Consider the following 26,208-nt stretch of genomic DNA (forward strand, 5'->3'; position numbering starts at 1 on the left):
GCAATATACGGTATTAACTGGGGTATATAAACTTTTGATCAGGATCATTTGGGTAGTTTCTGTTGCCATTATGATTTAAAAAGAGTAAACACAGTTGACTGATAATAAATGGCTTCAGCCAAACACTAACCATGAGTGTAAGAAAGGTTTTTGTGTTATTCATATTCTCTGCAAAATGGCCAAGAAATCATAAATTCTGCCAGGTATGTAAACTTATAAGCACAACTGTATCTTTAGATCAACTGATCACTTTAATGTTCAGTTTTCCCTGTCCATAGCCTCAGTTTGTACATTGTTTCATCATATTCTCAGCTTGGCTTGCAAAAGTTTGTGTCAACTTGCTTTGAATTAGCTTGCACTTGAGTGCCTTATGTAAGAAAGACATCTAAAGCCCCATACACACTATCTGATTTTCTGCAGATGTTTCCCTTCAGATTTACCAAAACCATATAATATGAGGTCAAACCTTAGGAGTTTCAATTTGTATGCAATCAGGCAGGCCCTGGCACTACATGGTTTTGGTAAATCTGAAGACAAAAATCAGCAGAAAATCTGATAGTGTGTTTGGGGCCTAAAACAATATATCATTTATATTCATTGTTATAATAGGTAAACCAATATATATTCTGTATTTAAGCAATATAATTTGGGTCAGTGCTATAAGCAGAATCACACATAAATAATGATTATATTAAACAACTGATCTTTAAAAAGTTACACATACTTAATATAAAAAAAAAAAACGACACAAAATGGCTGATGTGCTCAAGTGAACTTTATGAAAAAACCCTCATGTTCAATTCATATTTCTTTTGTTTCATATGTTCTAAATTATTGTCACGTACAGAAAAGAAAGGGATGTCAGATATGTAAAACCAGAGCTGTATGTTGAAAAATGTATGTTTTATTTATTACCCCTTCATAAATGCTAATCTCACACAATTGTCATTCATCTATGCATGAATGCATTTGTGCCTCTCCTCAGGTTTAGGGACAATCATATTTTCCATTAATTCATTATTCAATGCTTCATCAAGAATCACCTCCGTATGTGCCACATATTTATTTCAGAAATAGGTACTGAACGAAGGCCCATTTGTTTACCAGATAGATCTGACAAGTCACCCAGAGACAGTTAAGGGCCATTTAAGTGATCCTCTTACGAGCAGCTTAAAACAATTTCTTTAAATGTACCATCCCTCTAATTAAGAGATTTTGAGACCATACTGAAAAATCTTGCAAGATTAGGATAAAATGTTTGCAGGTCAAAACTTTAGTCACCTTAGTCACTCATTGAGGGATCTGTGGACTCAAAGCAAAGATGGCAATCAAGCTCCAAACTGTATTTTCATTTTTATTTGACTTGGCTTGTTCCACTTAAAGTAGTATCCCTTATGATGTGCAATTGTTCAAAAACGTTTAAGCTAGTTGTAAAATCCAGACAACCCTACCAGACACTTTCCAAGGTCTTGACCATGTTTTTCTTCATTGCAATCAAAGGAATACAATTTATCCCAAGCTTGCGAATAGGTAGTGAAGGAACAGTAGGTCACTGGTACGGTAATCTCTGAGCTCTCTCTTCCAATTAGAAAGCTCCATTCTGTGTAGAGACAATACTGTGCAATGCTGCTAACCTTTATTGGCTTACTGCACTGTTCCTGCCTCTCCCAATCTAATGATAATGTGAAGGGGATTACAGGAGGCTAGGAAAAAGATGATGGAATTTAAACATACATTTATTAATTTTTACAACTGCAGTATATAAAATGTGTGTTTAAGTTTGTATGTGTCTATATTATTCAATGCAATTAAAACTGGCAACATGTTACTTTCCACCATATTTCTCTGTGGACTCAACATTCTTTATTTTTCTTTGCCTATATAGAAATATTACTCAAACCCCTTCCAAAGTAGTACAATTCTGGCTTGAAAATGAGCAGATCAGCTTGGTCATTTGTAAAGGTTTTAGGGACCTAACTTGCAGAAACCTTAAAATAAAGAAAAAAATAACAGATTTTTAGAAATGTTCTAGGTAACTGTATCAAAACTTGAAATGTTAATATAAAGGGTACAGTGCAGTACTATTACTAATGGAGACATAATAAACCTTAAACCCTGTGTGATCTGCATACAAAAGCTATTTCACAGCAGTTAATAAGGGCTTAAAATATTTTTACAATAATACTTTAAAAATATATCAGTGATAAGATTATAAAATGAATTGTGGAAAGTATTTACTTCTTTTTTTAACCCTTTTTCCTAAATGACACAAAGTTCCTTTTTGTTTATATGATCATTGCAGTTCTTTCCAAAGAGCAAAATAGCAATATTTTTAACTTCATGTCAGCCTTGATTAATGGCCCCTTATCTAATGATATGGACATAACTGCCCATTGTTAACAGGGAGTATGGAAACTTCAAATGCATATAAATATGGCAGTTTTTAGTGCTCCTATAGTTCGGATATATTTCTAATATACTTAGTTATTTTGAAATTTTCTTGCTTTATATAATTACACTTTAGCAAGTAAGACATTAATTGGGATTCGGCACATTAGAAAAATGGTTATGCTTTTTTGTTTTAAGGACTTAAATTCTAATGTGTAATGCTTTGCAAACCTTTTTTTTCGGAAAAGCTTGAAGAACTTGCTTTGGAAAATTAGATAAGATCCAAATTCTAATATATTTGGAAAATGTCTGGTGATAATAGAATGGAATGGAATTTCCATTAGACACCTTACAATATAGAAGGAATCTGGATTGTTTTAAAGTCTAAGGAGTGATTTACTAAGGGTTTCCAGAGCATCAGAGCCATGTTCTATTGAAAATATGGTTATAGTAATGAGAAAAGTAAAAAAATAAATAACCTGGTTATTGGAAGCAAACAAAAAATAACCTCATGCAAGTAACTTGGTTAACTATCAAAAAAAAAAAAAAAACACATACAAAAATATGCTATATATTCTATTTCTTATACATTTGACTTTCTTCACGTATATATTCTACGTAGCCCTGTAAGGAATAAAAAATATATAGGTCAGTTGCTGATTATCAGGTACTGTAAGCTATTCCTTGCAGCTAGAACCCCTGAAATTCCCATGCAGATTTACACTTACACAGTTGAACCTTGCACAGACATAAGAAAATTCCTTGGTCCCCATGCAATAGTGCCTAAGTCTTGCAGTTAGCTCTTCATGCACCAAGAACTGCGTTTTAGAAGCCAATGAGTCCATGCATTAGTGCCCCATACCCAGAAGTACAAATACATGAGGGTCTTTTGTCAGTGAATCCGGCATTAGGAAGTGCAGTACATGTAAAAGAAGCTAGGTAGGGCACTCTTTGGTATCCTTTTTACCTACAGGTTCTCGTTCCAATGTTAGGAACTGAGTTACATCCACTAAAACATAGCATCAATATATTTACCTGTGACCCAGTATTCTCCTTCTTCAGGTATTCTGTATCCCTTATTCTTCCTGTGTAACTCTAGAACTAGAAATATGTGTGACAATCACACACGTTGACTGCTCCTTGCTTGAACAGCCAATGAATGCCTTTGCCTCTAATATCCCGGATGGTAGGCAGAAAATATTGGGGATGTAGAGGGCCCATTGGAGAACTGCCCTGAGTCCCAAGTAAATATTTGGATTCCATTTATTACTTAAGTGAAGCTAGGCAGCATGGGGCCAAAGTGGACCCAATATCAGTATCATGACCAGTTCTAGAAAGGGTTGTATTATTATTTGTAAATTATTATTATGAATTATATGTTATATAGCTTTATGTTAAATGTAAGCATTATTAAGCACTAGTTGTTTGAAATGGCAGTTGTGTACAATTTGTGTAACATTTCTTATCTTGTTCTACAGGCAGCAGGGAAGCTGCATTCACTTACGCCATCATTGCGGCTAGTGTGGCCCACGCCATTACGTCTGCTTGTACTCAAGGAAACATGAGTGACTGTGGGTGTGATAAGGAGAAACAAGGACAATTTCACAGGGAAGAAGGCTGGAAATGGGGAGGCTGTTCTGCCGATATCAGATATGGATTAGTATTTTCCAAGGACTTTGTGGACTCAAGGGAAATCAAGCAGAATGCAAGGACACTCATGAACCTGCACAACAATGAGGCTGGACGCAAGGTAAGAATGTGACCTTAGGCTCTTAATTGCATTCAGACATTGGCATCATTTGGCATATGGTGGTCATAAAGATTGAGGTCAGACTTCCTAATAACGGAAAACTATTGCCTATATGTAACATGACCACATGGCTTGGGCCTAATGTTGCTATTAAAATTTGAACCCATTCTGTGTCCTCACCATTGTAATTGTTAGGGCCCATTTAGAGAAACATGTACTTTGCCCCAGTGTATAAGCACTTTCCCACCTCAACAAGCCATAAGTCAGCAGGTCAAAACCAGAAACTCAGAGTAAGCTCCTACTATATTATACATTTGTATTAGGAGTTTGGGCCTTTTTGATTGCAGCTTTCATTATTTATTTATTCAGTTTTACTTTAAATAATCATCAGTTTTTATTATTTTCCTCGACCAGGAGGATAGGATAAGCTCAGTATTTTTTAGCTTTTTTGACATGTAAGTTGTCTAGTCTGGTGTATGTGGGGATATCAGACAAAGGGTTACAAATTACATACATTGTAGGTAGGAAATGATTTCCCAGCTTGTAGAAAATCGTTCTAAGCTGATATTTGGTATTAAAAAATGTTGAACAGACAATTATTTAGATTGTAGGGCTAATGCAATAACAGATATCTGAAATTGTTCATAGCACAGACCATCCAAAAAATAATATCCAGTTACGCCAAACTCATGCAAGTTGTAAAAAAAAAAAAAAAAAGAGGCCTACAGTGTCACAATTATATTTTCACTTATAGCCACTATGGTAAAGATTTTTCATTGAATTTTGGACCTTATAAAAATTAGCTGGGCTTGACCTTTTAAGAGTATTGCTTTGTTCAGCTGCTATCCTATTACTATAGCTGCATTGTCTCTTCTATGCATTCAGTTTCCTGCATGATATGTAGATAAGTGTGCCATCCAGCTTAAGTTTCCATGGAAATTTAATTAAAATGTTGGCAGCAATTGATGCCTTCAGGAGGTAAGTTTAACAGGCAGTAGATGGCTGAGAAGCCAAGAACCCAAATGGGAATTTGCCCCTGGGCCAGTGTATTATCTATTGGAACAAATAGAGAAGGAAAGGACTCATTTTGTGGTGAAATTAATTCTTTAAGCATGCAATTAATGAATATAGTAAGGGAAAGTGTGGTTGTGTTCTAAATCTCAGTAGGCCTTATGAGCAGTATATAGCACATTTTTGGAAGAAGCAGATTGCATAGATACTTCCAAGGTTATACAGTAAAGCAATGAAAGGACATACAAGGCACAGGCGGAAAAATGACAAATATCCAGTTTGTTTAATCAAAAGACAAAAATATATCAATGAAAAAGCTTTGTCTTTACACCTGTAAACTAGAGCTGCACAATTAATCGATAAAAAATTGTGATCTCGATTCAACCCCTCTATTGCAGAGTTTGCCGATTCTTTCATATAACAAGTGGAGAGATGTATCTGCTCACTCAGCTGTCAAAAGAAAACATCCGGGCAGTTTGCCAAGTTTTTAAAATGAAACATTGTAACTAACTTCCTTCTTAGATCAAAGGGAAACTTCTGTGTGTAAGGCCTCAATCTCATGAGGTGGATCCGCTTCCACGGAGTCCGCCTCTGTCTGCCAGCTCAGCGGGTGATCTGTCCGTTGATCCCTGCTGAGCCAGTGGATGACAGATCCCTCTCTGCTCACTGAGCAGGGAGGGGCTTGTTCAGTGCTGCTGGTTTCTATGGAGAGATTGAATGAAAATGGACAGCATGTCCATTTTCATTCAATCTTACCCGATCCGATCTGCCAGCGATGGATCCGAACATAGGGCCATCCGTCTGCTTTCAGCAGATTGCACCGGGTCGGATGTCAGCGGACATATCACCGCTGGCATCCGTTGCTCCATAGACTAGTATGGAGCGTCCGTTCAGGTCCACCATCAAAACTGACAAGCGGAACCTGGACTGTCCGACAGTGTGAAAGAAGAAAATCCAGGCAGTCTGCCAAGTTTTTAATAACGTGTAAATGCAGGAAGTTTAAACACTTAAAGTCTAAATCTTTTTCTGACACTTGTTTCTTAAGTTAAAATCAATATTTTTTGCTCGAAAATTACTTGGAAACCCAAACATTATATATATTTTAGCAGAGACCCTAGGGAATAAAAATGTCAATTGCTGCAACATTTTATGTCGCACTGTATTTGCCCAGCGGTCTTTCAAATGCAACTTTTGGGGAAAAAATAAAGTTCAATTAATTAAAAAAAAAAGTAAAGTTAGCCCAATTTTTTTGTTTTAATGTGAAAGATGATGTTACGCCACGAGAATCGTTATCTATCTTCTTAGCAAAAAAGTTGCGATTCTCATTTTAGCCAGAATCGTGCAGCTCTACTGTAAACCCGTGAGTTGATCAAGGGGAAAGCAACAAAAAAAACAAAAAAAAAACCTCATGAAGCATGGTCCAATTTTCTGCAAAAGGAAAAAAAAAAAAGATTTCTTAAGGCAATAGGATACCCCCCTGGATAAACGATCTATGGTATTATTACATGTGAATAATAATATATAGCTAAACACAAAAGCAAATATGTCATATACTGCAGTTTACTAGTCCCTAGATGTGGTGACTGCATTTGCTTTATTTTCATGTTTTTTTTTTCATCTGGTGAGTCGGCCAGTCAGATACGTCTGGTCCTAGGATTAGTACACTAACCCTTCTGTATTAGAACTACAGAAATAAGATAGGAATATAAAATCCCACTGCATAACACAAAGGAACACGGATCAGCAGTCTTCAGAGATAGTTAAGAACAATGCAATTAATAACAGTTAGTACAGGTAGGAAGCACAGGGAGTTATTAGCTCACAAGATTGCTGGCAAGATCAACAGGGATTTTCTTAACCACTTGCTTACTGGGCACTTAAACACCCTTCCTGCCCAGACCAATTTTCAGCTTTCGGTGCTCTCACACTTTGAATGACAATTACTCATTCATGCAACACTGTACCCAAATGAATTTTGTGTCCTTTTTTTCCCACAAATAGAGCTTTCTTTTGGTGGTATTTGATCACCTCTGGGGTTTTTATTTTTTGCGCTATAAATGAAAAAAGACAGAAAATTTTGAAAAAAAACGCATATTTCTTTGTTTCTGTGACAGAATTATGCAAATTATTAATTTTTCTTCATAAATTTTGGCCACAATTTATACTGCTACATATCTTTGGTAAAAATAACCCAAATTAGTGGATATTATTTGGTCTTTGTGAAAGTTAGAGAGTCTACAAGCTGTGGTGCGAATCGCACAAAATTGATCACATCTGATGTACTGGTGGCCTATCTCGCTTCTTGTGACCCGAACAAGTCAGGAAAGTACAAATACCCCCCAAATGACCCCTTTTTGGAAAGTAGACATTCCAAGGTATTTAGTAAGAGGCATGGTGAGCTTTTTGATGTTGTAATTTTTTTCCCACAATTCTTTGCAAAATGAAGATTTTTCATTTTCTTTATTTTTCTCCACAAAATTGTCATTGTAATAGGTTATTTCTCTCACGTGGCATGTGTATACCACAAATGACACCCCCCAAAAAATTCTGCTACTCCTCCTGAGTATTACAATACCACATGTGTGGGACTTTTTCACAGCCTGGCCACATAGAGAGGCCCAACATGCAGGGAGCGCCATCACGTGTTCTAGAAGCATAAATTACACATCTAACTTGTTGACTATTTATTACACTTTTGAAGCACCAGGACAATGACACGTGACACTGATGACAGATGGCACTGATACGTGGCAATGATGACACTTATACGTGGCACTGATGACACGTGGCACTGATGACAGATGACACTAATATGTGGCACTGATGACACGTGGCACTAATACGTGGCACTGATGACACGTGGCACTAATACGTGGCACTGATGACACGTGGCACTAATATGTGGCACTGATGACACGTGGCACTACTACGTGGCACTGATGACATGTGGCACTAATACGTGGCACTAATACGTGCCACCGGTGACAGATGGCACTAATACGTGGCACCAATGACGCGTGACACTGATGACAGATGGCACTGATAAGTGGCATTGATAACACGTGACACTGACAACAGATGGCACGTGACACTGACAGGTGGCACTGATGACAAATGGCACTGATACGTGGCACTGATGACAGATGGCACTAATACGTGGCACTGATGACAGATGGCACTATGTGGCACTAATAACACGTGGCACTGATGACAGATGCCACTTATACGTGGCACTGATGACAGATGGCACTGGGGACAAATGGCACTGACAACAGGTGGCACTGGGGACAGATAGCACTGCGGGCAGGTGGCACTGGGGTGGGGTGGATTGCACTGGGGTGGATGGCACTGGGGTGGATGGCACTGGGGCGGATGGCACTGGGGCGGATGGCACTGGGGCAGGATGGCACTGGGGCAGGATGGCACTGGGGCGGATGGCACTGGGGCAGGATGGCACTGGGGCAGGATGGCACTGGGGGGGGCATGGCACTGGGGGGCATGGCACTGGGGGGGGTGGCACTGGGGGAGGATGGCTCTGGGGGAGGATGGCACTTTTTTTTAAACTTTTTTTTTACTTTTTTTTTTTTTTTCTTTTGTACACTGACGGCTGCTGCAGCCGTTCTTCTCTCCCCTCTCACACGCTGTCTGTGTGAGGAGGGAGAGCGGCGCTGAGAGATGATCTCATATGTTTACATATGAGATCATCTCCCATTGGACACGCCGATCACGCTGTAAACGGCCGCTGTGATTTGCCGTTTACAGCGATCTGTGTTTGCCTGTCCCCGGGGGACACGGCAAACACAGAACTTCCGCGATGCGCGCCCGCGGCGGCGCGCATTGCGGAAGTAAACACCAGGCCGTCCAGGGACGGCCAGGCGAGGGAAGCCGCCCGCCCTAAGGCCGTAATTCGGCTATAGGGCGGGCGGGAAGCGGTTAAAGATTATTAAGTACTGTCCATGATACTTTTATTATCTGCACTAAGGCTGCGTTCACAGTGGGGCATTGGCGCCGTCAGCAATAAAGTGCCGGTAATTTTAGTGACGCTTTACCGTAGTTTTTTCTGCCGCTAGCAGGGCGCTTTTAACCCTCACTAGCAGCCAAAAAAGGGTTAAAACGACCCGCAAAGCGCCGCTGTAGCGACGCTGCCCATTCATTACAGTATGCAGGAGCGGTGGAGGAGCGTTGTATACACCACTCCTTCTCCGCTCCAAATATGCTGCTTGTATGAGTTTTTTTAAAGTCCTGCCAGCGCATCGCCTCAGCGTGAAAGCACTCAGGCTTTCACACTGAGACTGCAGGGGAGACATTTTTTCAGGCGCTTTACAGGTGCTATTTTTAGCCCAAAAGTGCCTGAAAAACGCCTCAGTGTGAAAGGGGTCTAACATACAATTTTTCAGGACAAGCTTTTGGGGTATGTCCCTTTCTTGAAGGTCCCAGCAAGATCTTGAAGAAGGGGACATACCCAAAAAGCTTGTCAAGAAAAATTGTATGTTAGTACAAATAAAAAAAATATCACGGACAGTACTCAATTGTTTCTGCCGCAAAGGCACAAATAAGGCTACGATCACCTCACCTCATCAAACAGATATGCTTTCACTGGTATATTCGACAAATCTAAAGGGACCAAAAGAGAAGTTCTTGGTAGGTTGGTAGGGTGTGTGTATATGTATATATATATATATATATATATATATATATATATATATATATATATATATATATATATATATATATATATATATATATATATATATATATATATATATATATATATATATATATATATATACATACATACATACATACATACATACATACATACACACACACACACACACACACACACACACACACACACACACACACACACCCACACCCACACCCACACCCACACCCACACCCACACACACACACACACACACACACACACATGCTTCGTTTTATAAATTTTGGATATGATAGCTGTGATAATGTATAATAGATAGGATCATCAGCAGTGTTGTAAATTAGATTCAAGTATTTTTTTTTTTTCTCTTACTGCACATATGATTCAGAATTTGGGAGTTGTCTTTATCTGTGGGTCAGACGTAGCATTTCCTGAAGAATGCAGTCAAGGCTTTAACAATGGCAGCAGAAAGAGGCTAATATTTCATCTTCTATTGCAGAGTTGTTTGGCCAAGAAGGACTGCCTTCACTAGCAAGGCAGGAAGAGAATCCCAATCTTATTGTGCTTCTCTGTTTATTGCACTTAGCAGCCTGTCACGATGAAGTCAGCCCATTGGAAGGTGGTGGCCTCATAAAGATCAACAAAGGACACCTTAGTAAGCAGGAGTTAGCACTCTTAGCACAGTTAGCATTTAGACTTAAAAAAAGATTTGATTTTGAATGTGGTTCTGTGGGGTCACTGAGGTTTAAAGTAATTGTAAAGTCTCGTTTTTTCTTTTTTAAATATAAATCTTCACCGCAGGGCTGCCCTGTCCTCTTCTTGCTGCTGAGCATCAAGGGGTTAACAGCTTTAGGTCTCTGGGCTCAGCTACCTTCCCTCCTGCCCTTTCCTTCATTGGGAAAAGTTTTTTTTTTTAGTAACACTGGGGGTTATTTACGAAAGGCAAATCCACTTTGCACTGCAAGTGCTCTTGGAAGTGCAGTTGCTCTAAGGCTGGATTCACACCTATGCATTTTTTGTCCTTTTTGCATTTTGCAGATTTGCACTACAGAACGTGTTCCATAGGAAACCATGTTAAATGGACTGTAGTGCAAATATGCAAAAAGCACTAAAACTGCATAGGTGTGAATCCAGCCTAAATCTAATGGGTAAATCTGAAATGAGTGGAAGCTCTGCTGATTTTATCATCCAATCATGTGCAAGATAAAATGCTTTTTTTTATTTTCCTTGCATTTCCCCCTCGGATCTACAGCGACTTTACTTCCAAGTGCACTTTAACTAGATTTAGAGCAACTGCACTTGCAAGTGCACTTTCAGTGTACTTGTAGTGCAAAGTGGATTTGCCTTTCGTAAATAACCCCCTCTGCTTGTAAGATGATCTGTTAATGGTGGAAAGAATCCTGTCACTGATCAGACTCTCCTTCATTTAGAAATCAAATTACAGGCAATGTAATCAGTGAAAGAACTTTTTTCAATGAGTGACACCCTGTCGGATCATCTTTGGTGCAGCTGATCCCGGAATCCTGAAGCTGCCAACACACTCAGCACCAGAAGTTCAGCAGCAGGAAAAGGAGCCGTATTAAAACAACATTAATCTCTGTTAAATTCTTTTTAACCAGGTCCCCTACAGGTTTATGCCATAATGTGCTAGTATGCACTGCATACAAGCACATTATGACAAACTTACCTGTCAAAGGAAGCTCTCCAGCAGTGCCCTGTCACCGTTCCTGCCAGTCACAGCGGCGTCCATTTTTTCCTGGTCTTCCTTCTGAATTTGACCGTTCAGCCTAATGAATGGTCAGGGCGCAATGACATTACTCCCCCATGTGCACAGGAAAGTCACTTTACCGCAGCATACGTGGCTCAGTGTACATGACATATGACAGGCAGGGAGGAGTATTCATGAGGTAAGAGATCTGTTCTATCATAAAAAACGGTACTTGTCAGCAATTTTGTAAAAAAATGGTTTAATACTACTTTAAAGCAGACCTCCAGTCAAAGAGTTTTTGCTCCTTTTTATTCCTATAAGTGGTGAAGCATTAGTCCAGATTGCTGAGTCCATATTGGGGAAATTACCCCCCTTATTTTTAAAAGAGAAGTATGGTTTTTTTTAAAATTATTCATACTTACCTAAGTATGCTCCCCGAGAGGCTGAGCCGGAGTCGGTCCAGGGATCTGGGAAGATCCCAAATCCATGGTCATGATGACGCCAAGCCTGGACTGACTCTGTGACGTCAGCAGAGAGCGGACTTCAGCCCACTCTCTGCTGAAAACGGGTCACAGGAGTGCAAAACGAACTGTACTCCTGTGATCCACAGGAGAAGTACAGCCAACGAGCTTTGGCTGTACTTCTCCTTTAACGGCCACCTATGTTATTGAGACAGAAGGTGAACGTTTATGGTTGACACTGGAGCAGAATTTGCACAATGACATCTGATAGACCTGGTTAATAAAATATCAGGTCTAGTGACCAGAGGATACCCTGTACCAGGGTCCTTGATGTATTTAAATTGTGCAGGTTAAAAAAGAGAGAGACAAGTCGTAGCTGTCTAGATATTGTTTTTTATTTGTCACAATAAAAGATTGATGTTAGAAGAATAACATTTTTGTGGATAAAAAAGGAGGTCCCTTTGATTCAGGGCTTAGATTTACTGTGCGGAGGCAATCTGGATGATATATTATTTGAGGCACACAATTATAACCTAGGCTAGGCTAGCAACCAGAGTGAGCCAAAATTGCATTCTCCAATTAAAGCCTCAAAACAATAATATCTCATCCAGATCCTTCCCGCACAATCAATCTTAGCCCTGTTGGAGGGGCTGTTAATTATTCTAAAGAACCTTTCATTGTGACAAATAAAGGGTAATATCTGGGCAGCTATGGTATGATGCGTCTTTTTTGTAACCCTTCTACACTATATAAATCAAAATCAATTTTTTTACTGGAGTTTTACTTTAACCTTTTAGGCCCACCATGATTTTGTGTAAAGAAGACTTAAACAGGAACCACCTTTTATGGGCTGACAAGTGTCTCCACTGCAATGTCACTCTGTCCCCTGTTCCCCTGATTGAGACTATGGACAGCTGTGCCTACACACAAATTGCACAATTGTGGTCTGTTTCAAAGTAATAAGGTGCAGCCAACATTGGAGCACACACATTTGGAAAGGAAATGGCTAAAAGAGGCTTGAAGGGATGATACAATACATAGGGCTTTAGTAAAGGAAATGTCATCTAGAAAGTGTTTACATCCACTCTACCTATGGTGAAGCGATAGATAGATAGATAGATAGATAGATAGATAGATAGATAGATAGATAGATAGATAGATAGATAGATAGATAGATAATTAGTAAATCTATACAGATATATACATGACGCTTAAGATGAATATGTATAAGGAAAAAGAAACAACGTCATTTAGGTTTAAAAGATGTACAGTGAGGAACTCTACTTAAACCCGCTCCCACCCCCATTCCAAGCTTATTCTAACTACCCTTTAAATAAAAGATGTCTATACTTACCTATGCTGAGAGCACTCTGGTCTGCTCACATGATATCAATGAAGTGAAGAGGAGGGATCGTCAACAACAGATGCAGAGCCTGGGTGATTAGATCACCCACAGACTTACTATGGGGCATCTGATGTTGGCTGTCCCTCCTCTACACTGAAGCCAGTGCTGGGAGCTGATCATATGACCAAACTGCAGAAATCTCAGCATAGGTAAGCATAGACATCTTTTCTTTACAGGGTAGTTAGAATAAGCTCAGAATGGGGGTTTAGGTATAGTTAGGATTTGGTTGGACTTTCACTTTAAAGCTTATGTCAAGCTGATTATTTTTTATTTGATTTTCATAGACTGGGGAGGGATTAGAACCCCTTTCTAGTTCTTACTGCTATCCAGAGAGATTTTCCCTCCCTTACTGTCCTTTTGACAATGGTTTTACCAGATAAGTAAGAAAAGAATCTGCAACAGGAACAAATAGGGATCTATTTATCAAAAAAAAAGCTGTGTAAATTTCCCAAGCACTTGCACAGCCATTGCAAATAATCCCTGTAATTTGTGTAATATGTATACTTCCTACAATTACCTTCTCCATCTAGTGGTCATAATGTGCTATTTTCCACAAAAATCTGAATGAGGAAAATACTGCATTATGAACACTAGATGGAACTGACAATCATAGAAAGTAAATACATTCTATTGACATTGCATAGACAGCTCCTCTATTGACCTGAGAAAAACACAATTAAAGCCTATTTATTTCTTTGATCTTCCAGCCCAGTCCAAATCTCGATCATCAGGATTTTTTTTAAAGCCTTAAAAAAGGGTACACTTTCAATCCTTGAAAACACGTTGGCATATCGTTTTGATCACAAAAACACTTATTCTGGGCATCTTATAGTGGAGTGGTGCTTTTATAAGAAGGACCCTTGGAAAAATCATACCGTTCTACTGCATTTAGAGGCAGTTTCTCTGTATCTCCAGAAAGAACCCGTATCTGTAACCAAGATCCAATTGTTATAAGGTCATCCTCATTGAAAACCTCTATAGCTCTGCTGCATGAGGCTGAGACCTTCCCTGTATCTATAAGACCCCTTATATCCACTTTGAATTTGAATCTACTCTCAGGCCGCGTACACACGGGCGGACTGTTCGCCCAACTTTGTCCGCTGAACAGTGTTTGGGCGGACAGTCCGCTCGTGTGTGGGCTTTCAGCGGACAGTTTCAGCGGACAGTTGGACGGACAAGGTTTTTCGGAATTTCCGAAAAACTGTCCGCTGAAACCTTGTTTCAGCGAACAGTCCGCCCGTGTGTAGGCTTGTTCGTCAAACAAAGTTGCGCGCATGCTCAGAAAGGATTTTCACGCCGAAAGCTATAATGCAGTGTATAGGACGTCGTATTTTTCGTCCCGTCGTATGCGCCGTTCACGTCATCGCGCACGGTTTCAGCAAACTGTTCGTCCGTCGTGTGTGGCCATGGTTGGGCGAACAGTCCGCGCGTGTGCACGCGGCCACAGAGGTTGTAATTGCACTCTGGCATCATTCACAGCAGAGTTTTATTCTGACCCTACTTGGCCTCCATCCCAAGTGTGCCTGAGACCCCTAATACTATGTACATTAGCCCTGTGTCCTAGAACTTTGAAACAATGTTGGTTGGTGGTGGATCACGTGTTATTTCCAAGTTTTTATTCATCTACTCATCTATGCACATTTGTGTGATTTACAGACTATATGTAATTTATCTAAATGGCACTGAGTTTTGGACGTTTCATTGTTTCTGTACATCCACCTGTGATCTTTTATATTCGGATAGATTCTCATGTTTTTCATGTTTTTGTGTTAAGTATGGCAACGATTTAGGTTTACGTACCTGGGTATTTTCCTAAGGAATATCTGGTTCACTTGCCCTTTAAGGGATTGTGTCTCTTTGGACTTGCCCTTGACAATGTCATTTCAAAAGATACTGGTGACAATATGCACCTGCCTCAATGCAGGAGATTTGTGAATCACCAATGATCGTGGCATTGTTTTGTGGGGTTTAAATTGTTTTGCTGTTACCCTGACATTTAGCCATTTTAAACAATTCAGTTTTAGTGTGCTGAAATTTCATTTGTAGGGAGCTTTCTTACACTAATAAAGGAAGACTTGCTTCAGTGGTCTACTTTTACAGCTTACGTGCACCTTAACTACCTCAATAACAGCAAGGTTTCTTGATATCCCAAAAATTGTGGGAAAAAATTTGAACACTTTGAGGTATCATGGAGCTTTTTCTTTTTTTTTTCTTTATGGAATAAAAAAAACTGTAGTTATTAAATACCACCAAAAATGATATGCTATTAATTTGGGTACCACATTGCACAATCAAGTAATTGTTAGTCAAACTATCACAGCACTGCAAAATGGCATAGAAAGGAAGGGGGTGTCGCATGCTGGTTTTGAGGCGGTTAAGAAGGATTTAAGGTTAGTAGCCTTTAATTTTTCTCAGATTAGGGGTTCTTTCCCTTTTTTCTATTTGCATTTAGGTGTCTGTTAATGAAGCATGGAAAAGATTTCACTGCTTCATTCTCTGGCATTCACAGAGGAGATTGCTTTCCTCTGGATGCCAGTTTATAAAGCTTGGTAGATCACTTCTCCTTTGAAGGAGTGAAGTGATCTACAAACACTTCAAACAGTAGAGAACGCCCCCCTGATACTGGAATCTCGTGAGACTTTACTCTACGAGATTACAGTACCAGAAGTTCACTGAAACACCAAGGTGTCCGTTTATTAAGCGGTGATATATTATCACTGCTTAGTACATGGACAGATTGCATGGTTAATGCTAATAAAAAGAGTCCCCCTACATAATATAGTGAGTGAGTGAGTGAAATATTTGTATAGTGCACAACGTGAACTGAATCGCCTCAAGGCGCTGTGAAGAGCTTAGTTGTCCAACTTCTAGAAGAGGAAGGTCTTGAGTTTTTTCCTAAAGGCCTGATGGTTTTCTTCCAGGCGGATGTTGGTTGGTAGAGCGTTCCATAGTCATGGTCCTTGGACAGCGAATGTCTGTTCCCCCTTTGATTTGTACCGAGATTTGGGAATGAGGAGGAGGTTTTTGTTAGATGAACGAAGACTGCGGTTTGGTGTGTAGTGTTTTATTTTCTCAATTGGGTATTGAGGAGCATCTCTATGCACGCATTTGTGGGTGAGGCAGAGGGTCTTGAAAGTGATCCGATTCTTTACGGTTAGCCAGTGTAGGTTCCTCAGGGAAGGGGAGATTGATTCCCAGGGTTTTTTTCCTGTTATCAGCCTTGCCGCCGTTTTGGATAAATTGTAATCGCGCAAGTTGATATTGGGGTAATCCTATGTACAGTGAGTTTGCATAGTCAAGTCGTGAGTTAATGACTGATCCAACTACCACTGCTTTGTCATTCTTTGGGATAAAAGGGATGAGTCTGCGTAGCAGGCGCAGCAGATGTTGAGAACCACTGACTACTGCTCCTATTTGTGCATCCATAGACATTTGTGAGTCAAAGATGACCCCGAGACTCTTGGCCTTAGTCTTTGGGGAGATGGTCTGCCCAAAGATGGTGGTATCCAGGAGGTCTGTTTTTGATTCGTTGAGTTTGAGGGAGTTGGTGGTCATCCAGTCTTCTATTAAATTGAGACAATTTTCTAGTTGTTGTTGATGGTCTCTTTGTCCGGTGATACGGAGGTAAAGTTGTGTGTCGTCAGCATACGAGTGGAAGCAGAGGTCTGAAAATCTGATGATTGGGAGGAGAGGGCGGATGTATATGTTGAAGAGGACTGGCGAGAGGGGTGATCCTTGAGGGACTCCGCAACGATTGCCCTGGATTCAGAGGTGAATTTGCCTAGTATTACTGTCTGTGAACGATTTCCTAGGAAGGAGGTGAACCATTGAAGATCTGAGCCTTTGACTCCTGCAACTTCTGTGAGGCGGGTGAGTAGAGTATTGTGGTCTACTGTATCAAACGCTGCACTGAGGTCTAACAGCACCAGGAGACATGATTCTCTGTCATCCGCTGCTTCGAGGGCGTCGTCCCATATCTTGAGGAGAGCTGTTTCTGTTCCATGGCCCGGGCGGAAGCCTGATTGCAGCGGGTCCAGGAGTTTATGTGTATCCAGGTGGAGTTGTAACTGTTGTACTACAGCTTTCTCCATGATCTTGGATATGGTGTTGAGGCTTGTTATTGGCCTACGGTTGATTGGGTCCTGAGGGTCGAGGTTAGATTTCTTTAGCAGGGGTTTGATGGTGCCTTTTTTGAGGACGCTGGGAATGATCCCTTCTTGGAATGACCGGTTTATGAGGTGCGTTATAGTGGGAGTCACGATGTCGGAACATTCTTTCAGAAGTTTAGTGGGGATGATGTCAATTGGTGATGTACTGTCACTGAGTTTTATTAATGATGTTTTTAGTGGTGTCCGCAGTAATTGGGGTCAGCGAAAACTTCGGCCGTTGTGGGATGTTGTTGTAGATATGTAGATATATATATATACACACATGTTATATGTACATACACATACATATACCTGTGTGTGTATGTATGTATGTATATGTATGTATGTGTATGTGTGTATATATATATATATATATATATATATATATATATATATATATATATATATATAATATATATATACACACAGTGCCGTGCGAAAGTATTCGGCCCCCTTCAACTTTTCAACCTTTTGCCACATTTTAGGCTTCAAACCTAAAGATCTAAAATGTTTATTTTTTGTGAAGAATCACCAACAAGTGGGACACAATTGTGAAGTGGAACGAAATCTATTGGATTTTTGAAACTTTTTTAACTAATAAAAAAATGAAAAGTGGGGCGTGCAAAATTATTTGCCCCCCTTGCGTTAATACTTCGTAGAGCCACCTTTTGCTGCGATTACAGCTGCAAGTCGCTTGGGGTATGTCTCTATCAGTTTTGCACATCGAGAGACTGAAATTCTTGCCCATTCTTCTTTGCAAAACAGCTCGAGCTCAGTGAGGTTGGATGGAGAGCGTTTGTGAACAGCAGTTTTCAGCTCTTTCCACAGATTCTCGATTGGATTCAGGTCTGGACTTTGACTTGGCCATTCTAACACCTGGATACGTTTATTTGTGAACCATTCCTTTGTAGATTTTGCTGTATGTTTGGGATCATTGTCTTGTTGGAAGATAAATCTCTGTCCCAGTTTCAGGTCTTTTGCAGACTTCAACAAGTTTTCATCCAGAATGGTCCTGTATTTGGCTGCATCCATCTTCCCCTCAATTTTAACCATCTTCCCTGACCCTGCTGAAGAAAAGCAGGCCCAAACCATGATGCTGCCACCACCATGTTTGACAGTGGGGATGGTGTGTTGAGGGTGATGAGCTGTGTTGCTTTTACGCCAAACATATCGTTTTGCATTGTGGGCAAAAAGTTCGATTTTGGTTTCATCTGACCAGAGCACCTTCTTCCACATGTTTGGTGTGTCTCCCAGGTGGCTTGTGGCAAACTTTGGACGAGACTTTTTATGAATATCTTTGAGAAATGGCTTTCTTCTTGCCACTCTTCCATAAAGGCCAGATTTGTGCAGTGTACGACTGATTGTTGTCCTATCGACAGACTCTCCCACCTCAGCTGTAGTTCTCTGCAGTTCATCCAGAGTGATCATGGGCCTCTTGGCTGCATCTCTGATCAGTCTTCTCCTTGTCTGAGCTGAAAGTTTAGAGGGACGGCCAGGTCTTGGTAGATTTGCAGTGGTCTAAAACTCCTTCCATTTCAAAATGATCGCTTGCACAGTGCTCCTTGGGATGTTTAAAGCTTGGAAAATCTTTTTGTATTCAAATCCGGCTTTAAACTTCTCCACAACAGTATTACGGACCTGCCTGGTGTGTTCCTTGGTCTTCATGATGCTCTCTGCGCTTTCAACAGAACCCTGAGACTATCACAGAGCAGATGCATTTATACAGAGACTTGATTACACACGATTCTATTTATCACCATCAGTCATTTAGGACAACATTGGATCATTCAGAGATCCTCGCTGAACTTCTGGAGTAAGTTTGCTGCACTGAAAGTAAAGGGGCCGAATAATTTTGCACGCACCACTTTTCAGTTTTTTATTTGCTAAAAAAGTTAAAATTATCCAATAGATTTCATTCCACTTCACAATTGTGTCCCACTTGTTGGTGATTCTTCACAAAAAATTCAAATTTTATATCTTTATGTTTGAAGCATGAAATGTGGCAAAAGGTTGAAAACTTCAAGGGGGCCGAATACTTTCACAAGGCACTGTGTATATATATATATATATATATATATATATATATATATATATATATAAATATGACAGGGGGACATGGTTACTGTCTTGGGGGGTCTGATCGAGGTAGAAGGAAGTTAATAATCTTCCTTCTTCCCTCTCAGTTCCCCGCAGATTCTCTCTTCACTTCCCGATTCTCCACCTCTGAGCTGGTGAATCGGGGAGGGTGAATTCTGACACAGATCGCCAGTGAATCGCTGAGATCGCAGCTTCATGAACTGGCCGTTTCTGTGTTAGTCAATGACAGATTATCTGTTTGTTTAGATCATCGGCGGGATAACATGTTCAAACATGCTCTCCTCCGATTATCTCTGTTTCATAAACTGTTTATGGACTGTGATCAGTGGCGATCCTTGGGATCACCGCTGTTCACTGCTTCATAAACGGACACCTTAATGCTGTTAAAGCTCACACATTAGGAAATTAGCTGTCAATCAAGTAACATCCTTTCTTATGTTGAACCTCCTTCTCCCTGAAGTTAAAGGTTAAATTCAACTTAAATGCTTAGTTCACCTTTTCATTTACCTTCATGGATGATTATCTGTCTGATTAGTCAGCACCAGCATGTAAATGTTTTGACAAATCAGATCAGCTCTGATCCATCATTAAAGCCTTACAGAAAGATATAGAAGAAAAGGTGGCTTCAAATCCCCAGACAGCTACACCGCCTGCATGGGCACTGACAACCACAAAGGTAAGTGCAGCGGGGACCGGGGGGGGGGGGTATAGGGTGTTAGTTAACTTTTTAATTTTTTTATTAAAAGAACAACCTACAGTTGTTGATCGGTTAGTCTTTTCCCTTGAACTGTTTTGTCTATCCAAGCTTCCTTTCCCCCAGCTCAAGGGTTAGGTTTGCTAGCCTTTAGCCATTCTGCAATTATCCAAATAGTTTCTTCACTATTGGATGTGCACTGTCTTTTTTTTTTTTCTCTGGGACTTGGCCCAGTAACTATATCTTTTTTTGTTGGCCACATTAGTCATTGGCCATGTGGTCTAGTTTTCTCACATTCAGGTGGTTTGCATTTCATTGGTTTTAGTGTTCGTGGCTGGTTGGTCCTCTATTGTCCCATTATTCATTGCTCATTCAGGTAGCCTGTTTTTCCCTTAGTAGTGTTATCCTGGTCTTCAGCTGTCCTGGTCTTCAATACCAGATTGATCTTTGGTGCCCTCTTTCTGTTACAGCAATTTAATAAGTCTTCATCTAGTTTTTGTTCAGGTGCTAATTCCTTCCGATACTCTTTGAAGTATAATTTCCATATTGATAGTTTTAAATGTGGGCTATTCCATATTCCATTCCCCTCAGTTGGACTGCTTCTGGATGTCCCGACTATTCAGGAATTTTTAACACTCTTGTGTCTCTCAATGAACTTTAAGAAAAAGACTTTACAGTAAGTACAAAAATCTTATTTTTAGCTTGACATACACTTTAATCCTTGCCGGAGTTATATTTTAACTTTGTTTCCTGATCCTGAAATGAATATTTATTTTGCATATACAGTGATCCTACTCGGTTAGACAGCAAATTGTAAACAGTTAAGGTTACCTAGCAAAGCAATCCGAAAACACTATCTTGTTCACACATTTCCCTACACTCCCCCACAAATGTAATGTGGATGAACATGCCCTGCATCTGACAAATTACTGACACTCCTAAGCTTACACAATATGTTGTTTCTGTTTTAAGAGATCACTAGGAGAGATTATGACTATCGTGGAACACTTACGCTGCATTATATAGGAAAGGCAAACTTGACACACAAGTTCTGTATCTTTTCAAATGTAAGAGATAACGAGACATTAATGTCCTGAATTATGAATGGGAATCATAGAGAACAAAAGTTGAAATCCGGATGATAAATTTTACATTAAGGCTATTTTATCTTGTCCAGTTTATTTAGAAGATCTTAGTGATTGACCTAATTTTATTTCATTCCTTCACTTACTGGGATTAAAAAGCTGAATGCTTGCTTTGTGCACTGGGGGCAACACTGTCATCTGTTTTACATGAAGGTAAAGATAGGGAGTTAGTTTATCAGCAGGTGGATTGGAAGGCCAGTAAATTTAAAATACAACCAGGTTAAAAAAAAAAAAGTATACATACTTTCTGCATCTTTGCTCTGGACCGTATGCATAAAGTGAAGTCAGTACTCCCGATTTACATACTTGTTCCCGTTCAGTGACCCAGAATGTACTAAAGGCAAGGATCAGCATGACAGACAGGTGAATAGAAGGTTCAGAGTGTGTGACCAGCAATAGGAATGAGCAGAAAAGTGTTTTCTGACGTATCCCCCAATGCTGTTCTAAGGCCGCGTACACACGCGGGGACTGTTCGCTCAACTTTGTCCGTCAAACAGTTTCAGCGGACAGTCCGCTCAAAATTAGCATGGACGGACTTGCCCACACACGACGAACGAACAGTCCGCTGAAACCGTGCGCGATGACGTGAACGGCACGTACGACGGGACTAGAAAACGACGTCCTATACACTGCAATGCAAACTTCAGCGTGTAAATCCTTTCTGAGCATGCGCGGAACTTAGTTTGACGAACAAGCCTACACACGAGGGGACTGTTCGCTGAAACAAAGTTTCAGCGGACAGTTTTTCGGAATTTCCGAAAAACTTTGTTCAGCAGACTGTCCGCTGAAACTGTCCGCTGAAAGCCCACACACGAGCGGACTGTCCGCCGAAACACTGTTCAGCGGACAAAGTTGAGCGAACAGTCCCCGCGTGTGTGCGCGGCCTAAGTCATTCTACAGCTACCGGATGTTGTCATCACCTCCCCGTTGCAGTAGGAACATATGTAGTTCCATGCACTGCTTCTTCTTATACATTCAAAACGTTATTGTGCAAGTGTTTTGCTCCCTACAGGTGCTAAATCGTAGAACTAAAGAACAAGACTAGACTTCTAGTTTCCTAAAAGGAAAAGCTATTTTTATTGGGCTTAATAAAAATGTTTTTTTTTTGTTTTGTTTTTGCGTGTTGAGGGTGGATTTTGGAGCAAAGACCTGTTACATTTCTCTATCATTATGTGAATACTTTAGTGAAAGGCAAATATAGAATTCTAGTTCTACATATTCTATTCTTTCCTATGACGTTGGGGGTTAGAGACTTTAGGATTACTTGTTAAACAGTGCTGGAAAACCTTCAAAGCCTTAGAAGCTTCATCTATACCCATTTACTTCTAAGAAAGGGTCCTTTTACTACTTTTCAGTCACATGACCATTCCCACTGCCTTCTTTTATCTGAGACGCTAATGTTATAATTCTAGGGTATAACTGCAGGGGGTGCTAATGCTGTAACTGCCTGTGGGCTCATAAGGTTAGGGGTGCAAGCATAACCACTATTTCATTTTCCATATTTATTATTGTATAATTAAAGTGGTATTGGCATGCGTCTGTGGTAGTGAGCCCTTTTAGATCACCAACTCAGGGTTCCCCAGGGCACGGAGTCTAAGCCCCAGCCTGCTTCTTCAGCAGCGCGTCTGATGGGGGGGAAGGACTTGCAGCAAGCTGGAACCAGGTTGCGGCCCCCAGGTACGCCCAGCTGAGGATGCTGATACCACTAGTGTGTGTAGTGTACAAGCAGCAGACAAAAATAAATCTAGGGATTAGAGTTCAGGGCAGGTAGCAGCAAGCACAGACGGTAAACAAAGCCGGGTCGGTACACGGGTAGTCAGACACAGTAAAAACAAGTGACACGCAATGGGAGCTCAGAGAACTGTGAAGCATGTCTTATATGGACAAGCAAACTAGGCGGCGGGCCAGGAAGTGATGGAAGGGAAGGAAATAAAAGCCCACAGAATAGCAGGCGATACCCATAGGTGAGCACAGCCAAAGCACACATGTGAAAGGAATCAGGGTAGAGGAACACTGCAGCAAGGAGGTAAGAGTACACAAGCAGGAAACGGCAGGCTAACTTGTGACAAGTATTAAACCCAAAACCAAATATTTCATATATTGCAGCTTACCAGTCAATAGATGTGGTGGCTGCATCAGTTTATTTTTCTTTGGCTGGTGATCTGCCCATTAACACATACTCCAGTATTAGTGAGACACAGCTCTGCAGGAGTGAGAAAGGAGGCACAGCAGACAGCAGCATTGCCAATCTGGGGGAGAGGAGAGCGTTAATTGTATTAGCAGATTTAGAACCACTAACACATTGAAGCTAAACTCTCGCATTTTATAAGTAGTTAAAGCACACAGGTTTTTTTTACCTTTTAGGGATAAAGGTTTTGCATGATTAAATAAAATCTGATCATTTGAATCACCCCTGTCAGTTTTAAGTGGTTTGTCCCATCCCTGTAAACTGATACATTCTGCTGGAGAGGTTGTGCTGTGAAAAATGGCTCAAATATCTTAAAACTGAGCTTCAGGCAGATATAAAAGACACAACTAATGAAGCCCTATATTTATGAATATACCATGACAGAAACTTTAACTGCAACTCCACTTTTATTGAAAAATGAAATCCCCTTAGGACGTTGTTTGTACATTATGAAGATTTTAACAAACTTTGTAGCAAATTCCTACCTTTTTTCTGTTCTAAAGAAATAACTGATAGTTTGATCGTGTTCTTTCTAATTCCTGTATAGGGAGGTTAGCCTTTATTATAACCACCTGAGCAAAACATTGTGTGCTAAATGAGGAAAGCTGCAGTGCATGCATCCCTAGTAGACAAGCTTTAAAATGGCTGTAAAGCTTAAACATTTTTTACTTTAATGCATTTCCTGCATAAGCCTAGAATCACCCTGACAGCTGAACTCGCACAATTTAATTCCCGCATGTCAGTCCCGACTTCGGAGACATCTGTGCGGGTATCTGCACAGATGGCTATTAAAATCTCACCGCAAAGTCACCACAAGTAATACAGAAACTACTTTTGGGTATCGGTGCGGCGCCACAGAGTCGGTGTTGCACCGATTTGGACGGTGCCATTGGTGACAACAGCCGCCGATTTGACATGTCAAATCGCATGTTAAATTGCTGCAATGTGAACCAGGGCTTAAGGTAAAAGATGTTTATGTATCAGTTTGACCGTTTTGCATTGAATTTTTTACTGTTTTAGAAAATGACAGTGACTGCAGACTAAAATTGTAAGATTTAAATTTTACATTAAATTAGAAACTGCCTTTTGTAACAAATTTATATGATATATGTATATATATATATATATATATATATATATATATATATATATATATATATATATATATATATAATATGTGTGTGTGTTTTCTTTTCTTTTTTTTTTCTTTTTTTTTTTATATAAAAATTTAGTTTTCCTTTAAGGAGCAATTTAGAAAGTAAAATGTGGGCCCTACTATAAAGGTCAGAACTGATGGGTGGCAATGAGAACTCAGATACACAGATCTCACTGCCAGAATTCCTGACAGTCAGAAAGACCATATCTGATTAGTCTCATCGGCCCCCTGCCAGAACTTAAATATCAATTTTGCATGACTTTTAAACTTTAAAGTGCACCTGTGCTTTGCCCATTTGAGCAAAGCAATTGTGCAAATGTAGAATCAAAGGGAAAATGGGTATAAGCTGCAAATACTGTTACTTTGCCCATGCAGGCACAGTAGATGTTCACTTATCTCTCCACTGTCTTTAACCACTTGCTGCCCAGGGCAATTTTAAATTTTTTTACACATTACAACAGCATTTTTTTCTAGAAAATAACTTAGAACCCACAACTATTATATACTTTCTGCAAACCGCTTACCAAATGCAATTTTTCAGGAAAAAATACACTGAAATGAATTTTAGTGCACACAAACACAATATAATAACCAATTTTTGGTAAAAAAAACAAACAAAACATAATGTTGCATTGAGTAAACAGATACCATACACGTCGAGACTTAAAAATTGCCTGCATCTGCCATAAGCAGGAGCCATGAGCTTGTTATACTCATTTGCAGGCTGGAAGCTTATGTATGTTTGGCGGTCAGCAAGTGGTTATTGTGACCCTGCTATCAATTTAAGATATAAAAAAAGCCTTGAAAAGAAGATTATTTAGACCTTCCTGCCCTGACACATGTTCTATGAATCTTCCCACTCTTGCAGAACAAAGATAATTGTATAATCTTTAGCATGTAACATATTCGGGTATATCAGACACCTGAACCCCCAATGTGCACTGCGATTCCACCAGCCAGGAGACACTAGTGGAACCATAGAGTTGTAGTCAGGAACCAGGCATGCCACATATATGGAAGTGTGTCAGATGCTAAATATTCTTTTTTGCATTTGCTCTTTAAAAGAGCAAGGATTGACAATACAGCCGTGGAGACCGGTAAGTATAAATAGTCTTCTTTCATAGAGTGTTTTTTTTTTTTTCTGTAATCTGCAATTTAAAGGATGCTAATTCTACTTAAAAGAAAAAAAAAACATTTGATAATTTCATTTTACAACTTCATTGAATTCTTAACAGCCTTTGTTCATGCCTGACTTTCTGCTAGGAATCGACACACTGAAGTGCTTGTCATTCTGAAAGATTTGTGACTCTTGAGACATCTATGACAAGCACAAAATACTATGATATGAATGTAAGCAAGTATGATCCTGCTCGGTGCTCTAGGCTGAGTTG

General features: G+C 40.0%; 1 protein-coding gene across 1 annotated transcript in view; it reads left to right on the forward strand.

The window, feature by feature from the left end:
- Positions 1-26,208, forward strand: part of LOC143927768 (protein Wnt-7a) — an 80,882-nt gene that overhangs the window by 40,710 nt on the left and 13,964 nt on the right. The window contains exon 3 of the mRNA XM_077452107.1: positions 3,867-4,138. Within this exon, the coding sequence (XP_077308233.1) occupies positions 3,867-4,138 (272 nt within the window). The remainder of the gene's footprint in view (positions 1-3,866; positions 4,139-26,208) is intronic.

The sequence above is a fragment of the Lithobates pipiens genome, unplaced genomic scaffold (assembly GCF_037356315.1).
Source record: "Lithobates pipiens isolate NorthernLeopardFrog02 unplaced genomic scaffold, aLitPip1_a1.2 Scaffold_23, whole genome shotgun sequence".
Lineage (NCBI taxonomy): Eukaryota > Metazoa > Chordata > Amphibia > Anura > Ranidae > Lithobates > Lithobates pipiens.